Source organism: Pongo pygmaeus, chromosome 18 (assembly GCF_028885625.2).
Source record: "Pongo pygmaeus isolate AG05252 chromosome 18, NHGRI_mPonPyg2-v2.0_pri, whole genome shotgun sequence".
Taxonomy (NCBI): Eukaryota; Metazoa; Chordata; class Mammalia; order Primates; family Hominidae; genus Pongo; species Pongo pygmaeus.
This window is the reverse complement of record NC_072391.2, coordinates 66,546,654-66,558,686: the sequence shown is the minus strand read 5'-3', so window position 1 is coordinate 66,558,686 and position 12,033 is coordinate 66,546,654. Positions and strand designations below refer to the sequence as shown.

Genomic DNA, 12,033 nt, shown 5'->3' with positions numbered 1-12,033 from the left:
CCAGGAACACTGATTGGATCCTCGAATAGTCAGCTGAGAACAGCAAAACACTGTTCTACTACACTCCAGCTAAGCAACAGAGCGAGACTCCGTCTCAAAATATTTTATTTACTTATTTATTTATTTATTGGCAGCGTTTCTGTTCACCCAGGCTGGAATGCAGTGGTGCAATCATGGTTCCCTGCAGCCTCAATCTCCTGGGGTCATGTGATCCTCCCACCTCAGCCTCTCAAGTAGCTGGGACTACAACTGCGCCACTACACCCAGCTAATTGTTTTATTTTTTTGTTGTTGTTTTTTCAAGTTTTTGTACAGACAAGGTCTTGTTATGTTGCCCAGGCTTGTCTCGAACTCTTAGCCTCAAATGATCTTCCTGCTTTGGTCTCCCAAATGCTGGATTACAGGCATGAGCCACCACACTCGGCTTTTTTTTTTTTCTCTTTTCTTTTCTTTCTTTTTTTTTTAAAGCTAGTCAAGTGAAGCAGTGAGAGTGGAGAAGGAACAAATAATTTGTAACTAGTTGTGATAATTAGTTGTAAACACCACTGCACTCAGACCAGCGCAAACTCATTCTTAACCTAATCACCTAAAATAATTCTTATCATGTATTCTTCTTCAGGTAAAAACGGAGCGCTGGATGTTATTTTAACGACTTGCCATCCTTCCTGTTTTGAGAGTGTCTTTGTTAACTCGTGGCATACTTTCGTGACCGGTCCTACCTTCCTCATTCAGACCTGTGCTGTTCATTGCTGTATTCCCAGTCTCTTAAAAAGTACTCAACACGTGAACTGCAAAATGAATTAACAACTTTGAGGGAGGTGTTATTATCATCCTGGCTTTACAGATGAGGAAACTAAGGTTTAGCAAGATCAAGTAACTCGCCTAGGGGTTACAAACCACTAGCCAGAAACAAACCCACATCTGACCACAAAGTCCTTGCTTCTACTCTACCCTACTGGCTAGAATAACTTTTTAATGTCTTGCACTTCTGTGTCTTTACTGGTGGCAGCTCTCTCTTCTAAAGGGGAAGCTCAATTTAAGCTTCATTAACCTGGGCATCCTCAACCTCTGATTCCCATGATGGACCTATACTCCTTTGGGTTGTGCAAATTTCTATTAAAACAGCACTTTTAGCCCTCTGCTATACTTATTTACTTCTCCTCCATTTCCCCACATCTCAACTCTAAACTTCCTGAGGACAGGAATCAGGTATCTTCAAGCGCCTCTGGCATGAGTTAAGAGTTAAGTAAATATCTAATGAATGAATAAATAATTCCTGCAACTCCCTGAGATAAAAAGGAAACTTTTAACTCAATTCCCTAACCACAGGCAACCAAAGACTATAGCTTTCCCTGGTGTGGGATTGGCAAAAGCGTGCCTGAAATTCCCTGCCCACACCACCAAAAAGCATCACTGTGAGATGATACGGCAGTTTTTCAAGTTTTGAGACATCTAATGGAAGGACAATATGGTACAGCCTGAAAACTTTAAAGACTAAACTTAAAATCTGTCTTTTAAAAGTGGCCTACCTGGATGGGACACCAGCTCTCAATTTTAAATAATGTTTGACTGGTTCAATTAAATCATTGTTTTCAGTGGTTTTACATATTTTGAGTAATTTTATTTTTACACCCAATGGCTTGAAAATGCAACGTCATAAATCTACTATATTGACTTCCTCACAACTTATACGAACAAAAACTGCTTGTCTTGTACAAAGTGGGAAAATAAAGTAGAACCTGTGTGTTAGGTAAAAAGGCATTCAATAAACATGTTATTATGCTGCCATCTTTCTAGAAGCACACGTGGCCTATTTTAGCCCAATAAAGACCGGGAAGCATTTACTACAAGGTTTTCATTTTACTGGTCTGAATACTGGGTTCAAACTATACCTATACAAAAAGTGGGTTGTTTGTTTGTTTGTTTTTGAGATGGAGTTCTTTCTCTGTCATCCAGGCTGGGCATCCATGCTGGAATGCAGTGGTGAGATCTTGGCTCACTGCAGCCTCTACCTCTGAGGTTCAAACGATTCTCCTGCCTCAGCCTCCCTAGTAGCTGGGATTACAGGCATCTGCCACCACGCCTGGCTAATTTTCGTATTTTTAGTAGAGACGAGGTTTTGTCATGTTCTCCTGACCTCAGGTGATCTGCCCACCTTGCCCTCCCAAACTGCTGGGATTATAGGTATGAGCCACCACGCCTGGCCAAAAGGTTTTTTTTTTTTTCTAAATATGGTGTAAAAGGTTCAACTGTCTGCCCATCACAACTGAGGACTACATAAATAGTACTAAATTCAATATTCTGGATGTAAGAATTTATAACCAAATCTTAGCTAGGCCAATTTCAAGGTACACGTTTAGAGTAACAGTTTTTTTTTAGACACACACCCAAACCACAATCTATAATTTTACTCCTATTAACACTAATTTCCGAGCAATGTCTAGCCCCACCTAGACGTGCAATATAAATAAGGTTTATAAACAGGATATTATAAAGGTGGGACACTGGAACTTCACAACTGGTGTACATGAAATCATTTCTGGTAAACCAGTATTTTTCCAAATATTCACAAGCTGATTTATAAGTGAAAATCCATTGTGCCAAGTTGGACTTCTGGCCTCTCGGTTTGATGATTGGTCCTTCTTCACTAGCAGCCCCCAGCCCTTCCCTTCTGTCCTTCCTCTGCCAGGAATACCCTCCTGACTCATCCCTGCCTGCCTATGTCCATCACTTCCTTGGAGACCTGGCTCAAGATTCAGCTTCGGGAAAAAGTCCTCCCTGGCTAATTCCATCTCCACTATTTTCTAACTTTGCATTCCTTTGGCATTTAAATATAGTTTGCACGACGTAATCACCAACTTCATTCCTTTCCTTTCTATAAGTTGTTTTGCATTTTTCTATCATTTCTCCAACTAGAGACCAAGTAGGGACAGCATCTTCTTTTATATTCTTTTCAACACAGCTAGCAATAATCACCAGTGAAAGAAAGCTGACCGCTCAAAAATTTCTGAAGAAAGCAACTTACTTTTCGTTTATAATTTACAATACTCTATCACCTCCAACATGCATGAGTCCTTAGAGGAATTTTATTTTTGCCTTAGTTCAAATTCATCATGAAAGATCCAACTTACAGATCACATACATATAACTTAACGTAAAGAATAATCCTGGTTATTGAAACCTATATTGTGATTTGCCATTTCAAGTTTCTTACAAAAACCCTAAAAGTCTTGAAGCAGCGCGCCTGTGAGTGGTAGAAAGCTGGCAGCAGACTTGCAAAAGGGGCAAAACTCTAGTTGGCAGTAAATGTTCAAACACGTGAGCCTCCACTGTTAAACAAGGTTCATTAACCACACAGACTTGCTGTTTCAGCTTTCTGGCTTCAATGAAATGCTATGATCTCCTTTGGTTATTGTTGAGAGCCAATGATGGGTTAAATTCCCATAAATTAACCAGCGCTTTGGTGGTTTGCCCGAGCATACCGCTGGCATCGGTGTGGATGGACTTTTTTTTTTTTTTAATAGACCCGCCCGCCCCGAGGAGCCAGAGGTGAGTGAGTTAAGCGCCAACCCAGCACTTCTCAGCGGGCAAACGGAGACAGACCCACTCGAGCCGTTCGCTCTCCCTCAAGTTCTTAGTGTCAGCTTATCGGGCCGAGGTGGGGCTTCATAGGCAGCTGCTTTTTACTCAATCTCAGCCGAGTCTTCCCTAGGGGCTGCAAGCCACACTTCGGCGGCTGCCCAACTTTTCCTGCAAGAAGCATCCGTTTTTCCACACTGAAAGCTCCAGAAACCCGGGTTTGGGGAGAGACGGGGAGAGAACCGGCTCGCCCCGCCGGCGGGGCAGGAACAAAGTGAGCTCCCGCGAGCCCAGGCCGCCGCGGCCCGCCCACCCTCCCGCCTGCCCGGCCCCGCTCACCCTCCAGCAGCACCTCCTTGCCCGCGCGCTTCAGCGCCTGCACGGCCTGGTCGTGGGTGGCCTGGCGCAGGTCGGTGCCGTTCACCGACAGGATGGCGTCGCCCAGCCGCAGCGCCCGGCTCTGGTCGGCAGCCAGCCCCGGGAAGATCTTGGAGATGAGGATCGGCATCCGGTTCTCGCGGCCGCCCTTGATGCTGATGCCCAGGCCGCCCGCCTCCTGCTTCACCACCCGCACCCGGCGCACGGGCGGCGACGCGCCCGCCTCACCCGCGGGGCCCCGAGGCGGCGCCGGCGGGCTCGGGGGCCCCAGGCCGCGGCTCGGGCTCCCGGGCAGCGAGTCGCCCGCGCCGCCGCCGTTCGGGAGGCCGTTGAAGGAGGCTGCCGCGGGTCCCAGAGCGGGCTCCAGTTCGGCCGCGGCGGCGTCGCCCGTCAGGCTCAGGCTCTCCCCGCTCAGCTCGGCCACCACTCGGACCCAGCGCTCCCTCAGGAGCAGCTCCACCAGCCCCGCTTTGGTGGCCCGCGTCCACACCGCCATGGCCGGCCCCGCTCCAGCCGCCGCAGCTACCCTCATTCCAGTCAGGCAGCCTCGGCGCTTCCCTCTTCCCGCCCGGAGGGGCGGGCCCGGCCCCTCCCCCGCGCGATTCATTATTCATGAGGCCACGCCTGCCTCCGGAGGGGCGGGGCCGGCGCAGCAGCTTCCGGGAGGTGCAGAAGTTGTCCGATCCCTCGCCTCTCGCCGGACGTGGGCAACCCGAGTGCGGTGGGACTGCATTTCTCATCCTCTTTCTATTGGCTCCCCACGCACCCCCCAGAAACTCCTGACCTCTACCGTGCAATTCACGGGAGCTGCCCGGGCACGGAAAGCAAAATCAGCTTGGAGAAACACTTTGCAAGCCTGCAAGACCCGGTGGCACGTTCATTCTTGCATTGATTGGTTCGTACCCTGTGTACTGAGCGCTTAGCCCTGCACTCCGGCTCCTTTTCAGGCCCTGTACTTAAGCTCAGTAGTACCAACAACAGCTGAGAGTTTGCGGTCTAGTGGGAAAGGAAAATGCAGAACCAACCAACTAGGTGTGATACTATGTGGTTAAGTGACATACAGAAAACGTCCCCAGAACAGCATAAAAGGAACATTTGGTTAGTCCTGGGGTCAGCTTCACAGAGGTAACAACGAACGGTGAACAGCTCAAGCAAAGGTCCAACAGCATGATCCAAGCCTTTGTCAATGTTTTGTAATCTCGTTTACTTGCCTGTAATTTAAGAGGGAACCATGTCTTCTTAAACCCTGAAGCCACAACTGGCAGGCCTCAAGGATATTTGCAGAATGATGGTGTCTTAGGGTTCTTCAAAGAAACCAACCAATAGGATATATAGAGATATATAAATTTATTATAAGGGACTGGCCACGAGATTATGGATGCTGAGAAGTCCCACGATCTGCCATCTGCAAACAGGAGACCCAGGAAAGTTGGTGGTGCACTTCTAATCCAAGCCCAAAGGCCTGAGACCCAGAATCAGTGGTATAAACCTGAGATTGAAAGTCTGGGCTGGGTGCAGTGGCTCAAGGCCAGGCGAGGTGGCTCAAGCCTTTAATCCCAGCACTTTGAGAGGCTGAGGTGGGCGGATCACCTGAGGTCACGAGTTCGAGACAAGCCTGACCAACATGGAGAAACCCCATCTCTACTAAAAATACAAAAAATTAGCCGGTTGCGGTGGCACATACCTGTAATCCCAGCTACTTGGGAGGCTGAGGCAGGAGAATTGCTTGAACCCAGGAGGCAGAGGTTGCGATGAGCTGAGATGGCACCATTGCACTCCAGCCTGGGCAACAAGAGCAAAACACTGCCTCAAAAAAAAAAAAAAAAAAAAAAGAAAGTCTGGGCCGGGTGCAGTGGCTTACACCTGTAATCCCAGCACTTTGGGATGCCGAGGCAGTGGATCACCTGGGGTCAAGAGTTATAGACCAGTCTGGCCAACATGGTGAAACCCCGTCTCTACTAAAAATACAAAAAATTAGCCAGGTGTGGTGGCAGGCGCCTGAAATCCCAGCTACTCAGGAGGCTGAGGCAGGAGAATAGCTTGAATCCGGGAGGCAGAGGTTGCAGTGAGCCAAGATTGCACCACTGCACTCCAGCCTGGGCAGCAAGAGCAAAACTCCATCTCCAAATAAAAAAAAAAGTCTGAGAAGGGGGCCGCACGCGGTGACTCACACCTGTAATCACAGCACTTTGGGAGACTGAGGCAGGCAGATCACTTGAGGTCAGGAGTTGGAGTCCAGCCTGGCCAATGTGGTGAAACCCCCATCTCTACTAAAAATACAAACATTAGCCAGGCATGGTGGTGGGCCCTTATAATTCCAGCTACTCGGGAGGCTGAGGCAGGAGAATTGCTTGAACCCAAGAGATAGAGGTTGCAGTGAGCTGAGATCGCGCCAGTGTACTCCAGCCCGGGTGACAAAGCGAGACCCTGTCTCAAAACAGAAAGTCTGAGGGTGGGAGTTGGGGCGGGGGGACAATGATGTAAGTCCCCATCCCACTGCCAAGGCCCGAGAGCCAGGTTCACCAAAGTCTGAGGGCAGGAGAAGATGGATGTCCCAGCTCAGGCAGAGTAAATTCCCCCTACCTCTGCCCTTTGTTTTGCTCAGGCCCTCAACTGATTGGATGCTGCCTGCCCACATTGGTGAGGGTGATCTTCTTTAGAGTCTACCATGGAAATGCTCATCTCTTCCTGAAACAACCACACAGGTATACCCAGAGGTTATGTTTTACTAGTTACCTGGGGATCCCTTAGCCCAGTCAAGTTGACACAAAATTAACATCACAGATGGTTACTTAGGAAGATGCCAGAATTCCAATGTGAACAGAGCATAGGGTCAGTGGAAATGGGAGGATATGAGTGTGAAAAGCATCTTTTTTTTTTTTTCTGAGACAAGAGTTTCACTCTTTTTGCCCAGGCTGGAGTGCAATGGCGTGATCTCGGCTCACTGCAACCTCTGCCTCCCGGGTTCAAGCGATTCTCCTGCCTCAGACTCCCGAGTAGTTGGGATTACAGGCATGTGCCACCACGCCTGGCTAATTTTGTATTTTTTAGTAGAGACAAGGTTTCTCCATGTTGGCCAGGCTGGTCTCGAACTCCCGACCTCAGGTGATCCACACGCCTCAGCCTCCCAAAGTGCTGGGATTACAGGCATGAGCCACCACGCCCAGCTGAAAAGCATCTTATAACAAAATATCGAAGAGTTTGAACTTGACTTTATAGTTCTTTTTTTTTTTTTTTTTTTTGAGATGAAGTCTTATTCTGTCACCCAGGCTGGAGTGCAGTGGCTTGATCTCAGCTCACTGCAACCTCCACCTCCTAGTTTCAAGCAATTCTGCCTCAGCCTCCTGAGTAGCTGGGATTACAGGCGCGTTCCATCACACCAGCTAATTTTTATATTTTTAGTAGAGGTGGGGTTTCACCATGTTGGTCAGGCTGTTCATGAACTCCTGACCTCATGATCCACCCGCCTCGGCCTCCCAAAGTGCTGGGATTACAGGCGTGAGCCACCGCACCTGGCCGCAGATCTGACTTTCTTAGCCTGGAGGCCATGGCCTTTTGTTGGGGTAAGTGTACGTGGGCATTCCCAAAAATTGTATGCAAAATTTGGTCTCTAAGGTATTTTTTTGAAGCCTGTGATTCATCCAATTGGCAGGAAGTTTCCCTGACCAAAGGCCATGAGCCACTGCTGTGCACATTGCAGAGCCTGCAGTGGCTTTTATCCAGACATGAATGATACAACCCACCCACCTCCTCCAGCTTCATGGACTAGAAGAGCTAAGAAAACTGAGGGCCAGAGAGCCAAAGACCAAAGACCATGGCCCAAAGTCCATAGGAAGGAGGCAGAGACAACTCAGGACTCCCAGCCTCTGGATCCAGGGCTATTTTCACTATACAGTACCCTTCAGACCTCAAAAATAAGGGTCCAAGCTGGGCACAGTGGCTCACGCCTATAATCCCAAAACTTTGGGAGGGTGAGGCAAGCAGATCATTTGAGGTCAGAAGTTCAAGACCAGCCTGATCAACATGGTGAAACCCCATCTCTACTAAAAATACAAAAAAAATAAATAAAATTAGCCAGGTGTGGTGGTACACACCCCTATCTCAGCTACTCAGGAGGATGAGGCACAAGAATCTCTTGAACCCAGGAGGCAAAGGTTGCAGTGAGCTGAGATCGCACCACTGCACTACAGCCTGGGCGACAGAGCAAGAGTTTATCTCAAAAAAATAAAAATAAAAAAAATTAAAAAAATAAAAAATAAACTAAGGGTCCAGAAAACACACTGTTAAGAAAGCAAGTGCTCAGCAAAATCATGAGGTCAAGGTATCCTCTAACTTTTCTTCAGCAGTAGTAGCCAAAAATCCCTGTGTTTTCATGTGGGCAGGGACGGGGCAAGCAGAGGGAATGTGCACCAATTCCTGTAAAAGGGGCTGTAAACTTGCTTGCTCATGAAGTGCACGTTGAGGCTCGTAAACCGTGGCCGTGCACCACTCTGTGAATGCATGTTCATGTGCAGGCAGAAACTTCTGAAGAGCCTCCTGTAACAGAAGTTAAAATACAAATGTAGAGGCCGGGAAGTGTCCAGAGCCCAAATGAAGAAAGAATTCAAAATGAGAAAAGTATCTTACCAAAAAAAAAAATCATTACAGCAGAATCCCCTTTGCGATTAGTGGAGTCGGATTTTCCAAGCTGCAAATGTCAGCAAAAGCTCAACCCTCCAGCCCTCTCCTAAATCAACTGCAGAGGCCAGCTTGCTGTTCCAGCAGGTCCCAATGTGCCCAAGTGCACCTGCGGTCACAGACATTCTGGCTTTGCTCCAGCTGAGGCGTGAGCCCCCAGAGGCCTGAGTTATGTGAAATTTCTGCTTATTAGAGAGTGTTTGGCAGCTGATTCCTTAGAGTATTGAGTGCTATTTTTAACACTTTTGCATTTGTAATCACCCAGGAGTTGGGTACTTGAGGACACCTTTATTAGCAAAAGGGAAGTGCTGGGAATTCTCTGCAAGACTATCAAGACCTTTTTGCCAACAGAGTTGGAGTAAGTCACAGATCTGCTAACTAATAGTGAGGGCACTTACATAAGACAGCAAGTTATATAACAAAATATTTAACCCTGGAAGTAGCTAAGGGAGATAGATTGGTATTGGGATTACTTGAGAATTTTTCCTTTAAAGGTTATTTTCAGGCTGGACGCGATAGCTCACGCCTGTAATCCCAGAGCTTTGGGAGGCCGAGGTGGGGGGATCACGAGGTCAGGAGATCCAGACCATCCTGGGCAACATGGTGAAACCCCATCTCTACTAAAAATACAAAAATTAGCTGGACGTGGTGGCATGCACCTGTAGTCCCAGCTACTCAGGAGCTGAGGCAGAAGAATCACTTGAACCCAGGAGATGGAGGTTGCAGTGAGCCGAGATCGTGCCACTGCACTCCAGCCTGGGCGATAGAGCAAGACTCCATCTCAAAAAAAAAAAAAAAAAAAAAAGATTATTTTTAAATATGTCCATAAAAAAAAATCCCCCAACTGTCAAGCTGTATCTGCAAGGCCTTCCATCAGAACCGAAATGAACTTTTCAACATTGCCTTTCATCACTACCTTCAGATGAGCCCAACTCATTCAGTCAGTGTCTCCCAATGATGTCTTACACGTTGTCTACGTCCTTCTTTCCAGACACCTCTTGCCTCCGCCAGCCGAATTCCCTTACCACCTAGCAAGATTTCATTTCAGCTTTGCCTGACTACTCAGTTCATTGGGAATTTTCCTTTGAACAATTTAATTCTGTTCCTGGCTTGTTTGGCCAAGTAGATTATAAACTACAGGAGGGCAGGGACCACCCATCAACTTACATTTATTCCCCACTATTCCAAAAAGATTACCTTGCAGAGAAGGAACTCATTAAACATATGATTGATTGAAATTCAGTGCCTTCTGCGCTATAGTCCTTTCAAATAATTCCTCTGAAGGTTATTGGTTCCTTGCAGAGTAAAAATTACCATCTAGGAAATCTCAAGGAGTCAGTGGAAATCTACTTACTGTGGATAATGCAATCTGAAATAAAAAGAGTGCACATCTGTTTCCACAGTTTCTTAAGGACAGTGAGACAAGCTATGATCACTCTTTGAAGAGTCATGTTACTTTACCTCTAAAAAAAGGAAATGGCGGATGGGCACAGTGGCTCACACCTGTAATCCCAGCACTTTGGGAGGCTGAGGCGGGCAGATCGCTTGAGGCCAGGAGTTTGAGACCAGCCTGGCCAACATGGTGAAACCTTGTCTCTACTAAAAATACAAAAATTAGCCTGGTGTAGGGGTGCATGCCTATAATTCCAGCTGCTCAGGAGGCTGAGGGACGAGAATCGCTTGAACTGAGGAGGCAGAGATTATAGTGAGCCGAGATCACGCCATTGCACTCCAGCCTGGGCAACAAAGTGAGACTCTGTCTCAAAAAATAAATGAAAGGGCCGGGCACGATGGCTCACGTCTGTAATCCCAGCACTTTGGGAGGCCAAGGCGGGTGGATCACAAGGTCAGGAGATCGAGACCATCCTGGCCAACATGGTGAAACCCTGCTCCTACTAAAAATACAAAAATTAGCTGGGCGTGGTGGTGCGTGCCTATAATCCCAGCTACTCGGGAGGCTGAGGCAGGAGAATCACTTGAACCAGGGAGTTAGAGGTTGCGGTGAGCTGAGATTGCGCCACTGCACTCCAGCCTGGCGAAAGAGCGAGACTCCATCTGAAAAAGTAAATAACAAAAGAAAAATAAATAAAAAATAAAGGCTGGACACAGTGGTTCACACCTGCAATCCCAGTACTTTGGGAGGCTGAGGCGGGCTGATCACAAGGTCAGGAGATTGAGACTATCCTGGCTAACACGGTGAAACTCCATCTCTACTAAAAATACAAAAACCCCGTTTCTACTAAAAACACACAAAAAAATTAGCCGGGCGTGGTGGCATGCACCTGTAGTCCCAGCTACTCGGAAGGCTGAGGCAGGAGAATTGCTTGAACCTGGGAGGCGGAGATTGCAGTGAGCCGAGATCGTGCTACTGCACTCCAGCCTGGGCGACAGAGCAAGACTCCATCTCAAATAAAAAAAGAAATAAATAAATGAGTACCCATTGCTGTTATTACCAGTTGACTTTCAGCAGCACCAACAATAAAACCTTTGATAGAAACTCTTGGCTGGGCACAGTGGCTCAAGCCTATAATCCTAGCATTTTGGGAGGCCGAGGCAGGAGGATCACTTGAGCCCAGACCAGGTAATGTGGCAAAACTCCATCTCTATAAAAAATACAAAAACTAACTGGGTGTGGTGGTGGGCACCTGTAGTCCTAGCTACTAGGGAGCCTAAGGTGGGAGGATCACTTGAGCCCAGAAGTTCAAGGCTGTAGTGGGCTGTGATCAGACCACTGCACTCCAGCCTGGGTGACACAGTGAGACCCTGTCTCAAAAAGAAGGAAGGAAGGGAGGGAGGGAGGGAGGGAAGAGAGAGAAAGGGAGGCAGGCAGGCAGGGAGGGAGAGAGGGAAGAGAAGAAAGAGAGAGGAAGAAAGGATGGAGGGAAGGAAGGAAAGAAGGAAGGGAGGGAAAAGAAGAAAGAGAAGAAGGAAGGAAGGAAGGAAGGAAAAAAAAGAGAAACTCTCCAGCTGCTAGTCTATACTTCATCTAGGAATGAGTATGCCATAACACCATTTGATGCCATGATTAAAGGGCAAATGGCCAAATTAATTTCGGTGACAAACAGATCTTGCATAAAGCTACGCTTTGGCTGAAAGACAGTATGGATTGCCAAGAGTCCATCAAAGGAAAAGAATTAGTGGATCTGGGGCTGGTTCCAAGGTTTGAGTGTTGTGTAATTTCATAAGGAAGGAGGGCCTGAAGCAAAATTGCAGCCCTTAGCAAGCCTGAAGGTCACTGCCACAAAGGTGGCCTGATGCCAGAGGAACGAAAGCAGGAGCCACTGAATTACTACTAAGGAAGAAGCCAAAGGAAGAAATAAGCTTATAAAATAACTGATCCAACATCCAGCTTTGAAATATTATCTATGCATAACTCTTCCCCATTTAGAAGACAGCAGGA

At 47.5% G+C, this 12,033-nt stretch overlaps 2 protein-coding genes across 3 annotated transcripts in view; both read right to left on the bottom strand.

The window, feature by feature from the left end:
* SNTB2 (syntrophin beta 2) overlaps window positions 1-5,771 on the bottom strand; it is a 125,577-nt gene extending 119,806 nt beyond the window's left edge. Inside the window, exon 1 of the mRNA XM_054454120.2 lies at window positions 3,918-5,771. Coding sequence (XP_054310095.1) covers window positions 3,918-4,563 — 646 coding nt within the window. The 5' untranslated portion in view covers window positions 4,564-5,771. The remainder of the gene's footprint in view (window positions 1-3,917) is intronic.
* A 2,551-nt stretch (window positions 5,772-8,322) lies between these two features.
* Window positions 8,323-12,033, bottom strand: part of UTP4 (UTP4 small subunit processome component) — a 50,066-nt gene continuing 46,355 nt past the window's right edge. The window contains exon 19 of one of the 2 annotated variants that reach the window (XR_010124310.1): window positions 8,323-10,688. The gene's annotated coding sequence lies outside the window, so the exon portion shown is untranslated. The remainder of the gene's footprint in view (window positions 10,689-12,033) is intronic. The other variant, XR_010124309.1, reaches the window with a different exon arrangement.